General features: G+C 41.2%; 1 protein-coding gene across 1 annotated transcript; it reads right to left on the bottom strand.

Moving 5' to 3' along the window:
- Positions 1-417: 417 nt before the first annotated feature.
- On the bottom strand, positions 418-23,809 carry LOC309826078 (uncharacterized protein C11orf97 homolog; the record flags this gene model as incomplete). The annotated part of the gene is made up of 4 exons (XM_082660064.1): positions 418-455; positions 12,449-12,574; positions 22,544-22,686; positions 23,634-23,809. 4 exons carry the CDS (start codon positions 23,807-23,809, stop codon positions 418-420), a joined length of 483 nt encoding a protein of 160 aa, XP_082516190.1.
- Between the last annotated feature and the right edge of the window lie 912 nt (positions 23,810-24,721).

Consider the following 24,721-nt stretch of genomic DNA (forward strand, 5'->3'; position numbering starts at 1 on the left):
TGGTGCTCTCGCCCGCCGGGGATTCCCTCCCAGCTGCGCCCGAGCCCTCAATCGCGGCCGCCCAGATCCTTGCCTTCCAGAGTGAGGGCCCGGTCCATCCCTGGGCGCCGGCAGGTGGCGCGAGACCCTCCAGAAGCCGCGGCGGCGCGAGCGCAGGCGGGCACGGGAGGAAGGCGGCCCAGGGGTGCCGAGCCTCCGGGCGGGATCGAAGATCCGCTTCCTTCCTCTCGCCCCATCAATGGCCAGCGACGCCTGCCGGAGGGAGGGAGCCCGCGAGGCCAAGGAAACGTGCTGAAAGAGGCGCAGCCTACGCGAAGCCGACCTTGACCTCGTGACCTGCCGCCGACGCAGGCAGGTAGTGCAGTCAGCTCCCGCGGCGCGGCCCACAAAGGTGGTGCATTTTGTGAAACCAAGTTTTCAAGGAAACCCTACTTTCAGGAGAACATTCGCTTTGCCTACAGCCCCAAAAGAGGAAAGAGAAGAATCGAAAATTTTCTGAGCAATGAAAACACGTTCTTTTTCTTCGCTCCCCCACTGAATGAACGCTTCTGCCTGCTGGCTCATAGCTTTCTTTGTACCAGAGCTATGAATTTCCTGCCTATTCAGTGGGATGAATGAATGAACAACACCATTAATTTTACTAAGCACTTAAGAAACAGCGTAATATCTGCACTCATGAAGATCCAGCAAAACACTCTGAACTATAAAACGATGACTAAGATAAATATTATAGCATCCAAGTTTAGGGTATAAAGGGTAAGTATCACAGTGGCCTCTTCAGGTTTATCAATGAAGCAACTGAGGCATCTACTTCTACCTTGACTTAAGGAGTTTTTTTTCCCTGATGGCTTGAATTTGAATTTCTGGATTTTGGCCTTCATTTATGTAATTTAACTTTTATTCAGCAAAGTTCTAAATAGGGCATGGGTGGGCTGCTGACCTAAGGAGAGGAGGCAGTTTTGAGAGAATTTCTAGATCACAGCAGTGCATTGGTGGTGCCCCAGCCCAGTGCCATGTAAGTTACAAGATGTTAGGGAATAAGTAGACTTGCTGGGAATGGGGCCATCCTTTCAGGTGTTTTTGATGTTATGCCATTTGGATTTATTGTGCAGAACTTTTTCATTGAAAACCAAGTACAGATTGTAAAAGCTTCTATAAAAATGGTTTCATTTAGGTAGTTTCAAGTGGCATTACCTGCCCACCCACAGTGACAATTTGGGAGCTGAATGGACAGCGCTAGGTGCTCTGGCTGTACCCATCAACCTAGTGATACTTTCTCCTACACACCAAAAACTTTTACAATGTTTTTATAGAATCATTTTTCAAGCTAGTTAAGCAAATTGTCTTTGAAATTAGAAATTTCAGTGATTCTCCACTCTTATTTTTAATTAAAAAGAAAAAGCTATAAATGCATGAATAACTTTTTTCAACCAAAGGAAGGAAAGGACATATTGGCTTTTCTTTTTATGCAATTCAAAAATCTATACCTTTATGCCCATTCCTCCCCAACTTCAGTTAAATAAGACATCATAGATAGAGCCTAACATTGTGTTTGGCATTTGGTAAATGTTAGCCTACTTGCTTGTATCCTCCTCCCACTCCCACTTTTCCCTTAGATCCTTCAGATATTCCAATTAGAGCAACTTTTTACTGGCAGAACGGCTCAGATCTCATGAATATCAATTTCCATTGTGTCCACTTATCTTGGTAGGGTGCAGGACCACAAACTGTCCCTACTTCAGTCATATCTTGGTGTATGCGAGGGGATACCAAGCAGAAGGTTGTGGCTGGATCAGTGAAAAAGTCATGACTTACCTACAAACTATATGCATTTATTCACCGGGCAATGGTTTGTTCTTGCTTAAAAGGGATGGAGGGGAGGAGGCAAGAGGAGGAAAGGCTTTAAGGGAAAGTAATAAAGCCAGGTGTTCTCATTTATTCATTTAGCCAACTGGGAAACTGGGATGAAAAACACTATTTCTACCTTTCAGAATCTATGGAGAGGAAGGGATCTTGGAAGGTTTTGAGAAGGTGGTTCCTGGAATAATTAGGAATGATTAAAATGGGGGAGGAAGAGGGCTGAGACATTAGTCTAAACAGAAGAAGCAGCATATGCAAAGGCCAGGCAGTGAGAACCAGGATAGTAGGTTAGGAATTACAAGAGTTTAGTTTGGCTAAGGAGATAGGGTTTTATCCTGAAGCCTGTGGAGAGTCCTTGAAAGGCTGTAACAAAGCAAGGGAGCAATATAGTGAGATTAGTATTCTTTTTTAAATTTATTTATTTTATTTATTTTAGTTTTGGCTGCGTTGGGTCTTCGTTGCTGTGCGTGGGCTTTCTCTAGTTGTGGTGAGCGGGGGCTACCCTTCGTTGCAGTGCGCGGGTTTCTCATTGCGGTGGCTTCTTGCGGAGCACGGGCTGTAGTTGCACAGGCTTCAGTAGTTGTGGCTTGCGGCTTCTAGAGCGCAGGCTCAGTAGTTGTGGCACACGGGCTTAACTGCTCTGCGGCATGTGGGATCTTCCCAGCCCAGGGCTCAAACCTGTGTCCCCTGCATTGGCAGGCGGATTCTTAACCACTGTGCCACCAGGGAAGCCCTGAGATTAGTATTTTTAAAAACTCATTTGTGGGAGGAGGTGAGTATACAGAAGAGGACGTGAGATGGGCTTCTGGTGTGGTGGCCATGTTTATTGATGTGGGCACTGGTTAATGGGTGTGCTTGGTTGAGGAAATTCATCAAGCTGTATGCTTACATATGTAATTTTATGTATGTATATAATATGTCAGTAAAATGTTGCTAAGAAACAAATCATTCCGTCATCACTAAAGAATGAGTTGGATATTAGGGACCAGGGTAAGAGTAGAAGTATCCAGTCCAGTTAGAAAGCTCTTGCTGTAATTCAGATGTGAAACAGAAAAAGCCTGAACTAAGACAGTAGCTGTGAGGATGAGATTAAATTAAAATTAAAGGAGAATAGATGCAGAGGTACTTAGGAAGCCAGTCTCTTTCTCCAGGAAGCCTTCCTGGACACCCATATGAACACATCCAGGGTAGGTTGCATGCCCCTCCTGTGTGTGCCCATATACACATCTTTCAGAACATCATTGGGCAGCAATCATGGCTGTTTCAGTCAAACTCCATCTCTTGCACAGAACCAGGCATCTAGTAGTATTCATCATCTCAATGAATACTTGAATGAATGAATGAATGCTCTTAATGTATTATTGAAATGATCTTTTGGTATCACTGTTCCCCAACTAGAAAGTGGGCCAGTATCAGGAGAAGCTGACAATATGAATGACTTGCTGTGACCTTAAGAAGCTCCTTAAGCTTTCCGTGTAAAATGCTACACATGTACTAATCAGGACCCCGGGGACAAGCTTCGGAAACTCCATCAGATTAGGCTGGGTCTCGGGGCTTCCCTGGTGGTGCAGTGGTTGAGAGTCTGCCTGCCGATGCAAGGGACACGGGTTTGTGCCCTGGTCCGGGAGGATCTCACATGCCGCGGAGCGGCTGGGCCCATGAGCCATGGCTGCTGAGCCTGCGCGTCCGGAGCCTGTGCTCCGCAACGGGAGAGGCCACAACAGTGAGAGGCCCGGATACCGCAAAAAAAAAAAAAATTAGGGTGGGTCTCATTGGCCCAACCTGGACAGGGTGCTCATTCTCGAAGCAATCACTGTGGTCAGGGGATGTGGACTCTCTTTACACCCTCTTCTGGATCTAAGGGGTAGAATCAGTCCCATATAAACCTCGTGGACTAATAGTGGGGTGAAGGTAGTTGCCCAAAGGAAAAAGTGAAGTGCTGTTCCTTGAAGAAGAGGGAAGGGATGGTGGACAGAGGCCAAAACAACGTGTCTACCAGCCTTGTGCAAGGAATTATTATTATTCTAAATGAATTCTAAATCAATTTAGAACTTTAAACATTCTATGATTCTTTTTAATTTGGTAACAATAAACAAATGTTTCTTTTGTGTATTTAAAGGCCTCCCAGTTTCCACAAAATATTACACAGGAAAAACTGGATCTCAGTCTCAAGCATGATGACAAAGTCAGGTATCAAGAAGGGCTTTTGGCCCCTGAATCTGCTAAAGATGTGTAGAGGGGAGCTCCGAAATTCAAGGCTCATTTTTTTTTCTTTTTTTAAAAAATACGGAACACTTCATGAATTTGCATGTCTTCCTTGTTCAGGCACCATGCTAATCTTCTCTGTATCGTTCCAATTTTAGTATATGTGCTGCCAAAGCGAGCATTCAAGGCTCATTTAATCAAGATAGATGAGGGCTCCATGCACAATGGGGCCAAGAATGGCCTATTCAGTTCCAAATTCTCTGGGGGCAAGAACCAGGCCAACTGTGGTTCCTCGAAATCTAACTCGTGCTTTGTTCTTCCCCAGGGAAAGAATTCATTTTAAGCCTGTCCTACTGCTCCTCGCCAGAGACAGTTGCTGTTTTCCAGGGACGCCTCAGAACATGTTCTGACTGCCTTGAGTCTGCCCGCGAGCACCAAGCTCGGTCAGCTGCAGGTGCATGAGAAACAGGCTACCCTCAAATGGGTGGCTGTCTTTCGCTGAGATTTCTGTGGCTGAACATTAACCTGCCAAGTATACTTCAAATGTTTTTCTTGAAGAGATAAAAGGGCAAAGTTCCTCCCAGTATTACGTACTTACCGGGAAATGGGGAGCAGCCAGTGAGCGGGTGCAGCTGGAAAAGCTAACCCGTATGCAAAAAAAGATGGGCTTATTTCTTTCGTCAGGTACAAGTGCCAATTTTTTTTTTATGTGCCAATTTTTTTATGCTAAAATTTCCCCATCTTTGGCCAGAGGATTCGTGGTGGCTCCTAAGTCCTTTGGATATGACCTATTAATTTTGGAAACTTCCCTGTTTTCCGTACGAGATGTTCCAAATTCATCCTGGAGATTTCCTGCCTCAGATCTGGAATCAGACATTCCTCCAAGGAGCCATGACTTCTTTTTTAATCTAAGTGATTTTTTTTTTCTTTGGGGGTGCGTGGGCCTCTCACCGTTGCGTCCTCTCCCCTTGCGGAGCACAGGCTCCGGACGCGCAGGCTCAGCGGCCATGGCTCACGGGCCCAGCCACTCCGCGGCATGTGGGATCCTCCCGGACCGGGGCACGAACCCGTGTCCCCTGCAACGCCAAGTGGACTCTCAACCACTGCGCCACCAGGGAAGCCCAATCTAAGTGTTCTTAAAAATCAACTTTATTGAGGTACTAGGGGTTAGGATTTCCATATAAGAATTTTGGGGAGACATAATTCAACCTATATTCAACATGGGGAATTTTTTTAAATGTTATGAACAATATGAATTGTTTAACTTACCAGGTTTTCCTTTCAATATTGGCTACCAGAATCAAACTTGATAAACTTTAAATTAGAATTTAAATGAAAGAATATAGTGAAGTAAAGATCAGGATCAGGGGAAAAAGACACAGCTTAATGATCTAGGCACACTTACAATAGAAAGACCACAAATCTCATTGTTAAAGAATCTGAAGCCGTAAATCTTTTTACGCGCATGCTCAGCGGCCATGGCTCACGGGCCCAGCCGCTCCGCGGCATGTGGGATCTTCCCGGACCGGGACACGAACCCGTGTCCCCTGCATCGGCAGGCAGACTCTCAACCACTGCGCCACCAGGGAAGCCCCATAAATCTTTTTTGAAACTCCCCAGAGTATAAAGAAATAAAGGGTTGCTGGGGAAGGAAGAAAGTAAGGCAGACAGGCAGTTAGAAAGAAAAGAACGAAGGAATGAAGGAAAGATGAGAAGGAAGAGAGGAAAATGAGAGGGAGTAAGAGAGGGGTGGAGAAGAGAGAGAGGAACAGAGACAGAGAGAGAGAAAGAGACAGATTAGGAGCTAATCCAAATCTACAGTGTTGGAACACAACTAAATCTTAGGCCCAATGACGTTGCACCCTACCCCCATGTCCCTGGATAATTAGTTTGGGTATATTTTTCTTTTTCATTTTCTCTTTACATATTGTAATATTATTTCTTAGGAAATAGGTAATACTATTAAATAAGAATATAGAAAGCCCAATTAGAGTTTCAACACAATCCCAGCTGCAGGGGAAATCCTAATCTCTTTGCTTTTTAGCATTCCAAGAAGCAGTCCTTTCTTTCCCGAGATAATTTTCCTATGCTCTGTTTTGTTTTGAAGATATACATAAAGAACACAAAACTTGGGCTTCCCTGGTGGCGCAGTGGTTGAGAGTCCGCCTGCCGAGGCAGGGGACACGGGTTTGCGCCCCGGTCCGGGAAGATCCCACGTGCCGCGGAGCGGCTGGGCGCGTGAGTCATGGCTGTTGAGCCTGCGCGTCCGGAGCCTGTGCTCCGCAACGGGAGAGGCCACAACAGTGAGAGGCCCGTGTAGAACACAAAACTTAAGCACACAGCTCAGTGCTTTTTACATGCAACACACACAAACTCTTACTTGTGTAACAACTACCCAGATAAAGATGTAAAACACAACAGGATCCTTCATGCTTGTTTCTAGTCAATAGTTCCCAAAGGAAACCACGATTTTTCATAGTTAAATTTATCATTTTTATTGTTTCTGACTTTCATATCATACTTAGAAAATCATACTTCTCCACCCCAATATTTTCTTTAAAATCTGCCCATATTGTCTTGTTACTTTTATTGTTTTATTTATTTTTAAATTGAAGTATAGTTGATTTACAATGTTTCAGTTGTACAGCAAAGTGATTCAGTTATACAGATATGTGTATATATATGTATGTGTATATATATATATATATATATATATATATACACACACACACACACATATATGTATTCTTTTTCAGGTTCTTCGGAAGCTACTATTTTGACTTCTGTCTCTATAGGTTAGTTTTACCTGTTTTTCAAAATCTGTACATGGATTCCTCCAGTATGTTCTCTTTTGTGCCTGGCTTCTTTTTGTCATCATAATGACTGTGAGAGTCACTGGTCTCATATGGCTTATTCTTTTTTGTTTTCTTGTATCTTTCCACTGTATAAATATATTACAATTTATCTAGTCTCCTGTTGATAGACATTTGGGTTGTTTCCATTTTTAGGCTATTTTGAATAAAGCCGTCATCAACATTTTTTCACTGTCCTTTTAAGTGGCATCATCTATTGTACAGGCACCATAAAAAAATATGGGTTTGTATTTAAGAGCTATCATTACCATTTACCATCAAAAGGGTATCTAAAAAGGAAGAAAACAAAGCTAAAAGTAACTGAGACATGGCAAGAAATAAAATATATAAAATTACCTTGGTGCGGTCAGGGAAGATTATTTCATAGCATTTACTGTGTTTGTCTCATATATACAGCACATATTTACTATATAAAAATTTTTTTAATATAGAAAATATAAAGAAGAAGATAAAGAAAATATTGCTCCTCCCCCAACTCCATCCCCAGATAACCACTGTTTGTATTTGGGTATTTAGCGAATATACAGTATAATATAGTTTATATATATTGTGTATTGGGCAGAAGTAGAGTGGAAATGAGGAAGGAAATCCTTGAGCACGTGTTTGTAAAGTAACCCTGAAAGCCCAAGTGCAAACAGGGCATCGTTTCTAATGGGTGAATAAAAATCAATACTCCCCAGCCACTGCTCCTTTTGTGTGGCATCCTAATATACATGCAGAAAGGTTGATTGTAAGAATCTGGGGGAGGTTAAGTGTTTAGATTCGTAAGCATTGTAAATGTTTTACCCCATTTTCAGGTAGTTTGGGGTGTTATATTTCTTGACTAATTGAAGATGTAATCTCTCCAATTTTAGCCACTGGCTCACAACACTGTTTTTTAAGTAGCCAATGATGAGAGAGTTCCATTAACATGGTGATGGCTGGAACTGGCTTACATGTAGGATCTCTTAATGTGTATTAACTAAATGGAAGTTTTTGTATTAAATCTGGAAAAGTTTGGATTTTGACTCAAGAGATTATTGACTGTTTCACAGTGTAAATATTTTTAAGTAGGGAACAGATATACCCAGTCAACAAATCTTTGTTGAGCTGACTTGATTTATTTCATTAAATCTGAGAAATAAACTTGAGAACCACGAATTGGATGAAGTTTTCAGATGAGCTTAAGAGAGGAAGGAGAATGAAACGTGTATAACCAGAATACTAGGAAAAAGAACTTTTTAAGTGGGTGAGGGGGTGTAAGTAAATCACAACAGTTATGTATAAAATGAAAAATCTGAAAAATCCAAAGGTCCAAAACATAGAGTAATAAATGCAAAAATAAATAGTGCAAACATATAAACATTTTTAATATAATTATTCAGTTATATTTTAATGAGTGGGAAATTATATGTTGTGTTACATATACCATACAATGTGATTCAAATATTTCCTATGCATGTAAAGTAAAACATGCATAGGAAAAAAGAATAAAAATATATCAGCATGTTATCAGTGGTTATTTCTGGGAATTGAATTACAGATGGGTTTTTTCCCTTTATTTTTCTTTATTTTCCAATTTTTCTATACAGTACCTATGTTACTTTTGACAATTGGGGGGAAAGGAAGGTTAGGGGTTTTTTCTCCTTTTTAACCTCTTTTTACCCCAGTAGTATTATAGTATTTGTAAAATGGCCCCCTCCCTTTAAAATCTCTTCATAAATTTCCTGGCTCCTTACTATTTAGTGGACAAATTCTAGAGAAAGGATGAGCTCTACCAAGGCTAGCATTAAAATGGTTGTCCCTGAGTCAGAGAATTTTCATCTCTGCCATTCGTTTACTAACCTTTACTATACCTGTAATTTTTTTTTAATGGATGACCATAATTATATTACAGTGAAAGGTTAACATCTATAATGTTTTCCTTGAAGTAGACTCAATAAACATGCCTTTGTTTTATCATATTTGACATACTTAATAAAATAAGCTGAAATAGAAGCCCAGTGTATCCTACCTGTGACAACTGAAAATAAATATATTTTCCTCCATTGTTTTCAGGTGCTTAGCAAACTTCACCAATAGTCTTTCATTGCTTTGGATTAATTTATAGATAGGAACTAATACCAATAATAGGAATTACAGGCTAATATAAATGTTTTTAAACACATCTAAACCGTGAAACAAGCGTGGGTTTCTTCTGTTTTTTCAGACCTCAGGAGAAAGAGGTTTCTTCTCAATGGAAAAATTGTTCATCTTATCCTAGAGTAAAGAAATGAGTGAACAAACAAGTAAGTTTTTACTTTGGGGAAATGCTTTTTAATTCCAACCCCGTTTACATCTAAAATTGATTTAATTTTCTTAACAGTGCTTCATTTGGTAGAGCAGAATATAAAAGCCATACCCATGTGATTCAAGTAACTGGAGAAACCTCGGTCTTCTAGACCCTCATTACTCAGAGTATAGTGTCTGAACGTGCAGAATCAGCATCACCAGGGAGCTGGTTAGAAATGCAAAATCTCAAATCCCAGTCCAGATCGACTGTATCAGAAACTGCTTTTTGATAAGATACCTATGTGATTTGTAGTCACATTAAAGCCTGAGAAGTGCTGGGCTGGACAACTTTATTATTATTATTTTGCTGTTGTTACATGCCACAGAATAAGAAGAAAATGATCAAAGTAAATGACTCAATCTTGTTAGTATGATGAAAGCAGGAGAGGCTTCCTAGTCTCTAACCAAAAACTGTTTTAGAATTTAGAACTACAATTAGATGATCATGATTCTAAATTTAAATTTTAAATGACGTGTATTAAATGTTGGAGGAGTTACAACTACAATGATCGTGTTGTTCATGAGAAAAAGGAAAAAAAGCACAAGTGAATAGGAAAAAGATGACAGTGAGGATTGCCCAAATTATCTACCTAAAGTACACTTTATAGGAGAGGTTTCTGGAAATATTGTATTCCAAGGAAAACCTCTCTTTGAAAGCATCAGTGTGTATATAAGATATGCACAACTTTTCATGACTCACACACTAAAGTCAATGGGTTCCCTTGCTTTTCCTTCTATTGTTTACATTGTTTCATTTAGCATTTCAAAGAGGGAAAACCATATACTTTTGTGGAGGGGGAGACGTGTGGGGTAGCAGCAAGAAGGTTCCGAACATACAGGAGGCATTCAACATGTATGTATTTCCTGTTTCATCATTCACGCGGTCATTCTTGTGACTGATAGTGATTGAGCACCTACCGTGCCAGGTACCGTGCTAAGTGCCAGACAAACAGTGGTGAGTGAAAGAGACATGGGTCCTGCCTTCATTGGGTTTCTGACAGTGTTTGAATTAATACCGACCAACTTTTGAGAGTTATCTGTGGGTTTTGTTCATCTGTGCTATTGCTGTCTTGCATCTAACTTTCCTAATTGATAATGAGAAATATCTAATTCTCAGTTATCAGCTAATTCTTATGGATTCATCAGTTGTGATTTGTATAGCAGATAGTAGCAGTTTAAATGCCAAAATGCAGCTGGTAACTTACAGAGATGAAGCTAAAACATACAACAATGTCAGTTACATACGATAACATGACCACTGTAAGGGCTTGATGCAGGCTGGAAATAGAGGGCTGAGGGCCGCTAGGAAGGTAGTGTGGATGAGTATCAATGAGCGGGAGCTGCGAATAAGTTTCTCCTAAACCGTATGGGTGAAAGTAATGTAATTATGGTCAAAATCAAACATGTATTTTTTATTATATGCCCCCAATTGATAAATCGGGTAATCTGTTGCACTTCTGTGTCTTCAAATGAAGGTAATTTGTTCTTCAAACCAGTCTTACAGCATTTAGAAAATCATCTCTAAAATAAATTGCTTTGTGAGTTTTCTTGGAATGATGGATTTGCCCACTAGAGCTGGGACCTGACAAATTGGGTGGAAAGCTGAAATAAACAGCCCCCACTGGGCAAGTGTCCCAGACTTGGGTGGAACAACCATTACTTCAGGTCACATCTCTGTGGATTTTGCATGTAGTTGACTCCCAGGTTCCTAACCCTGAATTCCCATGGCCCTGGCATTTGTGCCTGTTTAACCACTACTATTCCACCCTTGTTTTCTGATGAGCAAATTCTCTGCCATGATGGCCCAAAGGTTGAAGCATAGTCTTGGAGTCAGATGGAAACAGGTCTGTAGTTCTGGCCTCACTACCCCCTAGACATAGTATCTTGGGTAATGTAATGTCTCCAAGCCTCAGTTTTCTCACGTGAAAAATGAAGATTGAAACTCTCATCTCATGTGACCCTGTGGATTACATAACTATAAAAGACTGCCATGCCTGCCACATGATAAATGGTGGCTACTACTTTATTATTATTAAACCCAGGTCTCTATTACTGGTTCCTTTTCGCTACACGAATCCCCTTAAGTAACAAGTTTTTTGTTTGTTTATTTTTTCACCTTGTGTCCCAGTCTTTCGTGGCTGTATTTTCCTCCTACTGAATCCATATTCTGGAGGCTTCCTCCCTGGGGACCCCCCTCTTTTGTGGCACTTGGGCTGAGCCCTCACGCCATTCCAGATTCACCAGACAGCCCAGTTCCTGTGTACCGTTGGCTCACAGAGTTGGTGGTGCCTCATGACTTCTACTCACTAGCTGAGTGACTTGGGTAAATTATTCAAACCTTTTTGTGCCTCAGTTTCCTCATCTGTGAAATGAACTGTACTTGTTTCATGTGATTGTTGTAAAGATTTAATATATAATTATATATGAAGAATCTAGAATATGAAGTGCTATATAGCATTTGCCAGTATGACTCCTATCTTGGTTAAGAGGACCCAAGCTTGGCACTTACCCACTTCTTTCCTCTCAGCCCAGGGTTCCCTCCCAATTGTAGAGCTGTTTTCAGGACTTATAGACCCAGTTGTATGTCCGTACACTACCTGGACACTGCTTGTGCTTCCATGTCAGAACCCCTGCCTTCTCCACATCCTGCCACAAATATCGCTGGCAGACATCGGCTGGGACAGTGAGGAATGAGTAATAGCTTTTCTCCAAACATAATGTCTGTGAGGAACAGTCTACTGGGGCCAGCCTTGGTGGCCTCCTACCTAAAATAGGGTAAAACTAATGGAACCTAGCAAAGCAGTTGCCTTATTCTTCCTGAATTCCCTCGTCTCCCTTTCCTCATTTCCACTAGTAAACGCAGATCATCTGTCTAGAAGAAAGGACAGTGCAAGATTCCTTCCCACTGAGCCTGTGTGCTGGAAGGTCTTCTGTGGATAAAAAGGAAAGGAAAGAGTCAGGAGTATAACTCAAGAGTGTGAACTTCTATTGTATCCGTGGGGTAAATTGGTTACTTAAGCTATTACTATTTAAGTTCCCCAATGAGGCAATGTAGCTAAACTACAAGTAACCTGAGAGAAGCAAATCAAAAGAAGATTGGCTTTTGACTGAGAGCTGTAAATAAAGCATATACCACTGGTTTATAAACCGCTCAGTATCCTCCATGCTTGGGGTGGAAGTCAAGGGTATCCAGGTCTTACTTCGTAGCCCGCCGTGCCTCGAATAGTACTTGGCTTGTGGCAGTAAACTGTTTCTGCTCGGCAGTCCTGGCTTCAAGCCTCCCACAGGGAGATTCCTTTCAATGCTCCAAATCCCTTCCAGGGCCACTGTCAATATTTTCAAAAGCAAGGTAATGATTATTAGCTCCTTCTCTTTTCAGCACAAAATGTTCGTAAAGTATTTACTTGGTGACTATTTTCTTTAGCCATTTGGGTGGAGGTTTATTTGGTTTGATTGATTAAACCACTCAAGGTCTTTAGCCTTTGTTTAATCTGTAATTCTAGCTCATTCATTGAATTATTCCCTATGCAATTTAACCTCTACAGTGTTATTAATTTAACCTGCCCCTAAAGAAATAGATGAAAAGTCAATTAAGAAATACAAATAGCAAGATGCAGAGAAATCAGGAATAAATAATCATTAATATATGGACTTCATCAGCAATCTTATCTGATTCTGCTTTAACTCCTGGAAGCACAAATATTTCCAAAGATAACATAACCCAAAGTTACCAGAGTAATTCATCCAATAGATCCAATAATCTTCTAAACTAGAGGTTGTTTAATCTCCCCCTTGAAAGAAACAGTAAACTCACTGGAAAACAGCATAACAAAATATTTGTAACGTGATGTCTATGCACTGTACGAGGCAAATTATAGTCCTAAGTCCTGATACCATCAATAAGTATTGGTTTAGTAATGATTTGCACTGGGCTTTTCTCCATATCCTAAAATCACATGTTTAGATTCTGGGAATCAGTTAACAAGCATTTAGTGAAAATCTACTGTGTAGAAAACTGTGACCCAAGTCAAACAAAGAAGTGAATTCAGGTAAAGGCCATAAGTCGTTTTTCCCATTTCTGAAGCTGCAAATGTCAATGCCCAATATTCTCCACAGATCCAAGTCTGCCCACTGGCATACACACTGACATGATCCCTCCCTAAAGGAGTCTGTACCATGCAATGGGTAGGGGCACAGCCTTTGAGTTCAGAGGAGATCTGGGTTTCAGTCTCTGCTCTACCACCTACCAATTCTATGACTTTGGGCAAGTTATTTAATCCACGATGTCTCAGTTCCCTCATGGGGATGACAATAATATCTACCTTGAAGGATTATTATAGCATTTGGATGAAATGAAATGCTTTGTACTCAATAAATAGTAGCTTTTTTTTTTTTTTTTTACAGGGACGATGATTTTCCTGTACAAGCATGGACTCAGATTCTATTTCCAGAGGCACAGTCACTGAGCTGACTCACCAGGCTGAATGTCAGTCCTTTCCCCTCCTTCCTGGCTCCTGAACGGAGCGGCTGGAGCTATCTGTCAAGATTCGTTTCCTCCCTCTTCTTCAAAGACCTTCAAGGAAGACTCCAAGACTCCTTCTGCCAAGACCTTACAAAGTTCAAGCTTTTCCTTATATCTAACCCAAATCTTCCCTTACTGATCAAGCCAGTTTCCTTTCCTGCCCCGTCTAGAGAGAGAAAAGGGTAACAAACTCTCAGATGTAGGAGTCCACGAACACTTATTCAATACCCCCCGTGACACCCTGTGAGAAACCAAGAAAATAGATTTAGCTTTGTTCCGCATTGTGGGAAGGTCTGGTAAATGGAAAATGGTTAAAAATCCAGAGGTAGAACTCTGTAGAAAACCCACATCAAATTAAATAGAATTGTACTAGTCTAATCCAGTTGGCTCTTTCAGATGCAATCACATTTATGGCTTAATAGAGAAAATAGCTGAAATGTAAATGTATATGCCTAGAAAGGCATGGGGAAAAAACCCTCAAAGCAAAATGTTGTTATACGTAAGTGTTTACTGTACTTGGGGATAGAGGGTGCTGGGAAAAGTAGCATGACTTTGATTGGATAGGATATTTGGATGAAGACATTACGGAAAGTGATATATTCAACTGGAGGAAAAGAGGACCAAAAAGAAGTGTGAATATCCTTTGAAGCAGAGGCTTCTTTAAAGGGAAATTCAACTCTCTCAGCTCTGGGCAAATGCTTTCCAGGAGGAGGAAGGAAGACAAAGCGGGGGTGTGCAGAACGGGGCCAGAGAGACCTCAATGTTGGCGGCCTAACCTGAAAAGGAAAAGGGCAGTAGGCATAAGAGAGACGCTAAGAGAAAGGAATCAAATCCTTTCTTGAAGCTCGGAATCTTAGAGATTCTTCTCTCTCCTCTTCTCATGCCCCCAAACCTCTTCTACTCAAACACCTTTTTAGGTGTGTCTTTATCCTGAATTTTAAAGTTACAAAACCAAGTCTTTACGCTGAAAATTTTAGCCAATGGGATCTGACCTGGTCTATCAGAAGGTCGCCCTTTAAAAATATTTTTGTTTCCCCAGCTCTCAGGACTGTGAATAAGGAACATGGGAGCTTGAAAAGCCAGTTTAGAAACATATTGTCTATGCTTCCTTTGTATAAACATGGTCAGAGGAAGAAAATTTTAAGTAATTAAAATTTATGTTTGGTGACTTCTAAGCTCAGTAATTATCTTTTTTTGGGGAATTATCTTGACATGTCTTTGGTGTCTAGTAAGTTCCTTGTATATTGTAGGTACAAAAACATTTTTGTTGAATGAATTAATGAATAGCAAAAATATCGACACTTGCTGGGAAATATTTCACATTTCTTAAATTTGTACTAAACATAATAAACAAACCAGACTCAACATTAAGTGTGCATGCATTCAGGCACATATAGACACAAATGAATGCATCTGAGAGTACACTCTTGAAATTCATTGGGAAAGGAAATGTATAAGAGAACACTAGTGAGCTTCATTAATCAAATTTTTCATGACTACTATAAACTCTGCAGGTTTTAGCCTGAAAAATACAAAAGCCCTTGCAATTTGAAAACATTAAAGTAGTACATTACTGTATTTCCACATGGTCCTCTATAGAAAATTTTCAAAATGTAGAAATAGCTTTAAAATAGATGGCAAAATGAATGCAATAGTCCCATAATGCACGTCTCATAAACCTACCTCTTCTTTTTAAAAAAGTTGTAAGGAGGGGGAAATCTTCAGGGAACCACTAAGAATATATGAATTGTGAGGTTAGCTAAATTCTTACTTATCCAGAAGGCTCCACGGGTGGCCCAGATTCCATTTACGCCTGGCAGCAGATCTGATCAGAAAATTGCATTTTTTCCTTTCATCATTTCAGGATGATGAGACCCTGTAGATCCAGGCCCCTGTGCTTGGGGCAGGAATGTGTAAAGCCTCTGAAACCTCTTCTACCTCAAGTTTGAACTTAAACCTGGAGAAGATCGTGACAACTTTGTTGTTACTGAAGAGAATACTATTTGCTACCAGTACAGTTTCAAATCTTTTTTCCTCTAAGAAAACATAATCTTATATTTTAAAGTATATCCCAATGGCTAAGAGCAAAGACATCAGCTTCTGATGAGCCTACATTCAAGTATCAGTTATTCCACTGTGTGACAACAGGCAAGTCATTGTACCTCCCCCAAGCCTCAGCTTCCAGAGCTGCAAAATGGGAATAATAATGACAGGGACAGAGTACAGGGACAAAGTAGGTGATTAAATAGTTAATCCCACGAAGGGATCATAAGTAAAAAAAAATGTATGGGAGACCCCTCTAAGTTAAATGATCACGCAAGAAAGCAGGCTTGCTTAACAACAAAACCAAGTGGGCTTGCTTAGCACCAAAACCATGTAACAGAAGCATTAGACGTGTCCCAAAACAATAAAACAGTGGTGGAATGAGACCCACATCCTGTCCAGTGAGGTCAGTAAGTTAATGATTCCTAGGACATGCTTCTCTGTGCACACTAAAGACAAAAATACAAGGAAAAGGTGACATTAAACTGAAACCTGAGATGATTTACCATATTTTAGTCTATGTAACTGCCTTTTCACTTATTTCTATTGCTGCACGATAGTCCCTGTTTGACCATGTAGGGACAAGAAAACTCCTGCCCAATGTGGAGGAGGAACTGACGATGGAAGCTTGATGTCTACCCTCCCCACTTTTCCTTTGATTATAAAACTGCAGCCCACTAAGTTCTTGGCGTGCCACCCCTCTTGCCCACCCACTTGTAAATCTCACAAGTGTCCTATACTAATAAACTCTTTCCTTACCTGTCACTCTGTCTCTCACTGAATTCTTTCTGCACGGAGACAGAAGCTCTACCAAGCTCTATGCTCTACTAAGTCCCAAAACGCATTCTGCAGTTTCAATAAGAGCACGGGGTTGTTGCAAAGATTGAAAGAGGTAATTTGTAAAAACTTTCATGTCCAGGAGACACACTGTGAATGATGGCCAATATAATAAGTAAATAAATAAAATTATTAATGATTACCTCCATCATCATCATCATCATCATCATTAGAGAGACTCCCTCAGCCACCTACCCCTCCCCTTCTCACTGAACCCATATAGCTCTACGTCAGGAGCCTGGAAGGACTCAAAAACCCAGAGAAGGGAAGGCTTAGAGGCCTGGCAGTCCATTTTTCTTGTTGTCACTGATGCCATTCCCCAGACCCAAGTATGGGGTGCACAGTAACAATCACCTGGGACATGTTGGCCATTGCAAGGTCTTCACAGCTCTTATTAACTGTTGTCATACACGACCACAAGAACAGGTGGGATAGCTCAATCACCTGAGGGTCCCTCACTGAACGGCTTTTTCCTGAGTCCCTTCTTGCTACCCAAATAACAATATTGTAAAATAAATGTAATGTTCACTGTTAAACATCCTTAAAACCTAACTTCTGGATCTTTTGACATTTGGTTGATATTGTTCAACCCAAAGAGAAGAAACTTTTGACCTCTTACCAATTTCATTCAACCAAAGGAGAAGAAAAAGGACAGAAATAACTTAAGTCCACTGCTCTGGGGTACTTCCATTATTGTCATCATTAGCTCCATCGGAAGTAAAATATGCTATCTTTTAAGTTGCTTAACTTCAGAACAAATGCCCCTCAATAGACGGTACGATTGAAACCAGGAGATTGAATTTGACCTTCAAGATCCCTGCATTTGACCTTCAAGAAAAAGGTCATTTGCAATCCGGAAAAGAACAATTTCCCTGCACTCATGGAAGCAAAAGCCTATTTGGGATGGGTGAAGGAGCAAATGATAAGTAAAGAAGTGAAGACAATGAATGGGTCAAGCATACTTCCTCCTAACATCTGGGAATAGCTACTATATAAGTCATACAAGCCCCTCAGAGTTTTATGCAGAATTATGGGTGTATGTGACAAGGTGTGTTTTCCAGCAAGAGAGGCCATAGCTTTCTTCTGATATTTAAAAGAGTGTGTCACTGAAAACCTCCTTCTAGAAGGTCCAGTGGCTGACCCGAGCTGCCAGCCCTCTGGGCTAGGCTGGAAGAGTGTGGCACTCTCCTTGGGTGCTAGTTTCCTATTCTGGCCAAGGACGTGGCGATTCCAGCCATTAAAAGAAGGAGAAGAAGAAAATGAAAAGAAAAAATATCGTAGGTTTTTGTTTTTCATCAATAGAGCCCTTTAAGACTTAACCTTACAGAATCAATCCTCAGCTTTGAAAGATTTTTCTAGGCTAAAATAGCACCTCCGTGCGACCTCTGGTGGATGTTATTAAAAATGCAGCCCCCCATGCCCCCCAAGCATTCTCCATTTTATATGAAGAATATTTGAAAACACTGCTTAGAAAAATGAATTTTTATAAGCCGAATGATTTTTCCTAATCATTTAGACAGTCTCATAATCAAACGTATCCATTAAGAATAATACAACATCCAACTAGTGTATAAATCAGCTTTTATGTAATCTCTGAAAACAATGAAGGTGACCCAAAATATAATAGTATTAACTTAAATATTTTTTTTAATCACCAGGGAAGTAGTATATGTAGATTGTGGTTCAGAGAAGTAATTTAGTAGGTCATTTTGCATCCATCCATAAAGTTCAAACTCTAAGACTTTAAACTTTCCTTCAAGACACTATATGATCATATGTATATGTATAACTGATTCACTTTGTTATAAAGCAGAAACTAACACACCATTGTAAAGCAATTATACTCTAATAAAGATGTAAAAAAAAAAAAAGGCACTATATGAACCGAATGAGCCGTTTTGTTGGTCTCTCTTTCTGTGAGAATGGGTGACACAAGAAGCCCTAAAAGGTGTTTCTATGCTGGTTTTAAAACATAAAGTGGGAAAACATTTTTAAAAAAAGAAAAAAAAAAGACTCATTATAAAGCTATAGTAACAAAGACAATGTGGCACTGGTATTGAGATCAATAAATAGATCAAGAAGACCAAATGAAGAGTGAAGAAATACGAAAAAAAAAAAAGTGGGAAAATACACCATGGAGTCTGAAAAGATGTACCTCTGGGCCTGCAGCATCTTCTCTAAGGAATCCTTAGTGAATTGGGGTCCCACCAGACTGTTGTTCAACAGTCCTCCTCAGAAAATGTCAACTTCTCTGAGTATAGGAGTTGTGCCTTACAGTTCTTTTATATCTTCAAGCAACTGCTGGTACCCAAGAGGGTTGCAGTAAAAACCTGATGGTTTGAAAAGCATGAAATATGCACCTAGCAATCAGAGAAGGAACTATGAAAATGAGGGGCTCCAGCAGTTTCAAAATAACATCTATGAGAGCACATCTTTTTTCAAATGAACCATCAGTGCAAGCTATCAATGCCCAGGCCATGTAACTCATATACCATGTGTATGTGGGATAAAATCCTTGGCTGCTTTGACCAATTTAAATGACTTAGATTCTTCTGGGTCAGTGATTTGCAAAGTGGGGTCCCTGGACCAGCATCTTCAACGTCACCCGGGAACCTGGTAGAAATGCAAATTCTTGGACCCCACCCCAGACCTTTTTTTTTAATTTATTTATTTATGTTTGGCTGCATTGGGTCTTTGCTGCTGCGCGCAGGTGAGAGGGGGCTACTCTTCATTGTGGTGCGCAGGCTTCCCATGGCTTCTCTTGTTGTGGAGCACAGGCTCTAGGCGTGTGGGCTTCAGTAGTTGTGGCACGCGGGCTCAGTAGTTGTGGCTCATGGGCTCTAGAGCACAGGCTCAGTAGTTGTGGCGCACGGGCTTAGTTGCTCCGTGGTATGTGGGATCTTCCCGGACCAGGGATCGAACCCGTGTCCCCTGCAATGGCAGGTGGACTCTCAACCACTGCACCACCAGGGAAGTCCCTCATCATCTTTTAAAGAATAAACCTGAATTGTAGTAGTGAGCCACTAATGGACATAGGACTTTTTCCTGTCCTCTAAACCTGCCCCCACAAGACAACACTGCTATAGTTGAGGATGGATTATTTGTTCTAAGTACTTTAGCTACATTTCTTCTGCTCACCCCAGGGAGCGCTGCATCATTTGAGCCCTTCCATCTCTCTAATCTCTCCTGTCAGCTTCTCTCTCTTGCTCTCTGAGCTCCAGCCACATGGCCCTTCTGTCCATCCCCACATGGAAGCCTTTGAACATTCTATTTTCTCTGCCTGAACTGCCTTTCTCCTAATTTTTTTTCCCCGGGTAACTTCTACCTGAATTTCAGGTCTCTGCTGAAATGTCAGTTCTTTAAGGAAACCTTCCTTGGCTCCACAGTCTTGAAATGCCCCTGGTTACTTTTTCTCATAGTACTCTCCTCTTTTCTTTCATTTGATTTATTGCAATGTGTGTGCAGCCTCATTTCCTTTATACACAATTATTTGTGTAACTATTAGTTTACCATATGTCTCCCTTACCAGGCCATAAATACCATAAGAGCAGGGATGTTGTCTGTTCAGTTCATTCGAGTCCTAGAACAGAGTTTGACATAATAATGGATGCTCAAAAAATGTGTGTTCAAGTGGAACTAAGCATTGTTCAATTAGTGAAAGATTCTTCTATAGGCATGTCTGCGCACGCAGCCTTGTGAACAACAGGGAACCAGTATTTCTAGTCCTAGTGCCCAGAAGCCCAATCCAAGGAGCCATGGAAAACCTAACTAAGCAACACAAAGATATGGCAGGTGTCATCTTTTCCTGACTAACCGATAGGGAACACAAGTAAATAAATTTGACTTGTGTGCAGACTGACCCAAATAGGGCAAAAGACCTGCTGCGTATGGCTGTGGGGCTGGTTCATTCCTGGTCATGAGACCCAAACACACCCTCAGACATGAACAAGGCAGAGTTAGATACTTTCTGCATCTTGTTTCCCCTAAATTAGGAGTCATATGAATAAGAGATGAGTGAGGGTCAGAATTACTCTAGCTTAACTTTGGTTTACACTTTTTTGGTTAAATCATGATCTTCAGGCAGAAAAAGGGTTTAAGAAATGTGGCTAAGAAAGAAGAAAAGGCTGTAATAGTTCAGAAGAGAGGAAGAGATCACTTGCTCTAAGTTCAGGTCTCTTGACAAATTTCAGCCCTTCTGTTATGAGAATTTACAGAGGAAATCACCAAAGGTTTTGAGGAGCTATGAAAAATGAGAGAGTAGTAAAGAGCTAGTATAGGCAAATATTCCCTGCTCCAAGAAAGACAGAAAGAAAGAAAGAAAGCAAACAAGCTGGCTAATAACAATTGCTACAATTTATCGAATGCTACCATGCCCTAGGCATCTTACATATATTATCTCTCTTCCTGACAATCAACCTATGGGCAGGTATAATTATTCCTATTTTATAAACGAAAAAGTAACTTCCAGAAATCATAAAAATTAAAAGCATGCCTACTTAACTCTCTCAAATCAAGTTACTGAACTAGACAGATTAGGGAGACGCTGTAGCCACAGTGTAGTATGTGCATTTCAGTAAGGCATTTGATAAAGTGCATTTCTCTTTGGCAGAGAGTGCCCATGCCAAAGATGCTGACTGACAGATCAGGGGCTTCTAGAGACTCTACTTGGAACTGTTGGGATCACCATTTAATTTGTTAATTTGAATATAGGAACTTTCAGCAAACTCACCAAATGTGAGAATGGCACAAACCTGGTGAATGGTTTATGTGCTGAATGGCAAACTCAGGACTCAAAGGGCCTTCTACACCTAGAATGAAGTGCTAAAATTCATAGGACGGTATTGTTGGGGATACATATAACGACCTGTATTTAGGACCAAACAAAGGAATTGCATAAGCATAGGACAGAAAAGGCCTGGGTCAAATGTTTTCAGTTGGACAGGGGGGGAAAGAGAAACTAAGGATGTCATAGACTGAGTTTGTTATGTGTGTTAATAATATAATGTGTCTGTCTAAACAGCTCATGTAATTTTAGATCCACCTGATAGAAGTATAATTTTCAGATCAAGGGAGGTTATAGTCCCACCACATACACTAACCTGATTGTACTGGATTCAGTGGTTTAATAAAATGGAGAATACTGGGATAGTTCAGCCAGTGTGGTGAAAGCACTACAAATTATTTTAAAGGTAACACTGAGAAAAGAAAAAAAGAAAGGTAACACGGAGTCTATGAAAGATTTGGTGGGTGCTCAAATAGCCACCACTATATAATTCAAAAATGTTTCGGTGGGAAAACACCACATTTTATCTGTATATTTGGGAGCAGATGTGTGATTAGGGGGTAGAAGCTGTACAGAGACTGGGGACCTTTCCAAAAACTAGAGATTGAAGACCTTTCAAAAACAAAAATTGAAAATTGAATGGATACTTTGTGCAGGTGTAAATATTCTGTCTCTATTTCAGCTGAGGCCAGGAACTCAGGAAGGCTGAGGCAGGAACTCTTTATATGCCCCCCACCCTGACTTTGTGAGCTCCTGAAAGTCTGGACACCAGCCTTAATTCATTACTCATTTCCCAGCAACCAGCCCAATGCCTGACATGCAAAAAGGACTCCACAGCTGTCAAATTGGTGAGTGAATGGTTAAGTCCACCTTTTACTCCTACAGTCACAGGGAATACAGAACCTTTCAATTATAGCACCTTTAACAGGAAAATTCCCAGGTAGATAGAATTTTAAGTCGGCGTAAGGAATTACTTAAGTATACTGAATACTTATATATAGTGAATTTAGCTGCTCTAGACAAGGTCTCTGCGTGCTGTTGACAATAACAGGAATGAGGTATCATAATCAGGCACATTGTGGCTGATGCTGAGGGAAGAGGTCCTTTTACCAGGTGGCAACAGTTCTGTGGCTCCTCGGGGGGTCTCCGTCTCCCAGGAGGAGGGTGCATGGTCGCTCGAGGAGCGGAAGCTGAGCGGCTTCAGAACAACCCTCGCTCCTCTGTTGTCCTGGCACAGAGGGAGCCACGGTGCTCTAGAGAGGCAATCAGGGAGGTGCTGCAAAAGGGCTGGGAACGCTTGCCTTCCTCTTTGGCCTATTATTTTCATCTTCATCATTCCTTACCACCTACTGAAGACATGTGGGGCACAAAGGGCTGTGAAATATCTGTAAATTTATGGAAGAGCACTTGGACCTAGTGTGGACTCAACCATGTTGGCTGTGACTGTGAACCAGAACTGCTTTTACTTATTTGAATGTTGTTTGTGTGTTTGGCAGGGCAGGGAGGAGACAACAGCAGTGTGTTAAAACGTGGCCCATAATTGTGAGATTCTAAAAGGATCAGGTAATCATAATTTATGAACTGATAATCCAAAAGATGGGGGTTTAAGTGTTTGAAGGATTTCTCCAGCACTGAGTGATGGTAGGCAAGTCACTTCCTTTCCTCTAGTGTAGACCTCAGTTTCCTGGTCTGTAAAATGAAGGAATTGACAAAAATGATCTGCATATTTCCGTGTGTGTATATAATTTATGTATTTAAAATATAAACTTCATAGTTTTATTATGTGTAAAATTTAAATTTATATATTACATTTTACACATTTTTATAATTTAAACATATTTTTAAATATATTTAAAACTTAAATATATATTATATTTTACACATTTTTATAATTAAGATATATTTTATAATTTAATATTTTTAATATCATATGTATGTATATATACACACACACAATTTTTTTCAATACCTTCCAGGCCAATGCCACTACCAATTAAGTTGGAGGATACCTGGACTCAGGTAGCCTTTTATGAAGGAGGGCTTGGGGAAATGGACCAGATGCCTTCGGCCACAAAACCATCACCCCTGCCTTTGCCAAAACAGCAGCTCCGCCCCCTCCCTCCAAAACCTTTGCGGCTTCAGCTAGTCTTAGTGCGGTTTCCCCCAGTTCACCTTTCACCGCTTCTCCTCGCCCACGTACCTCCCGCGGGGTCCGAGGCTGAAAGAGAACTCACACTGCTTCCGGGACTCCTGGGGGCCGCGGCCTCCGGTCTCCTCGCGCGCCCCGCATCCCAGGCCTGCGGGCGGCAGAGGCTGCTCGCCGTCGCGGCCCGCCTCGGGCATCGCCACCGCGGTCACCGCCTCCTCCCCCCTCATGCCGCGGGGGTCTTCTTCGCGGCGCGCGGCCGGCTGGCCTTCTCTGCTCCGCCGCAGGCTGCTGGAGAACGCGAGGCGTCTCCGGTTGCCATGGTGACTGTGGATCCTCCCCGCCCCCAGCCGCTCCCAGGGGGCTTGTGCAGGTGACCCGCGCGCCCAGGAAGACGCTGGAGTTGGGGAGCTGCAATTACTTACTGACCAAAGCAAAGGACTTTCTTTCCATTTATCTCTCGTTTGTTTGTGACACCAGTTTCGCAAGAGGGAGTTTACTATTCCTTGGTAGGGAAACTGAGATTAAGAAAAGCAGAGGATATTGTCTGAGGTTACACAACTAGAAGTGCCACAGCCGGAATCCGAATTCCGAAAAGTTTGGCCCCCAAAGGCTAAAGAATAAATCACCACCTGGAACAAGTAGGGGCGGGAGGAGGGACTGGACAGTGAGTTTAAGGAAAGGTCTCTGGTTTCACGCAGTGCTTTGCTTGTCGTGTCCGCTCCCTGCTACACTCACATGATCGAATAAATCAATGTTGAGGATTCCCAACTTTTGGATTGTAAGTTGTTGCTGTTATTATTAATAAACAACTCCTGTAGTGTCTAAGCACTTTTGTATTCACAATCTATTTGAATCCATATAAAAACTAATTTTACACATGAGAAAATCAAACTCAGAAAAGTTTAATTTGAATAGCAAATGGGAAAATCTAGGGCTTTATTTGGAGCAAGAGGTTGCTTTTGTTTTGTTTTTGCAGTCTCTTTTTTTGTATAACACTTTGGCCTTATACCATGGATGCAATATCTTATCTGTCTAAGGATATTAATGATACACTTCATTTCCAATGTTACTTTCTTCTTGTATAATTGTTGCTTCCCCCAGGTTACCTGTTCTGGTTTGTTTTGTTCTCTTAGTAGCTT

Source organism: Grampus griseus (assembly GCF_964374135.1).
Source record: "Grampus griseus genome assembly, chromosome: 8".
Lineage (NCBI taxonomy): Eukaryota > Metazoa > Chordata > Mammalia > Artiodactyla > Delphinidae > Grampus > Grampus griseus.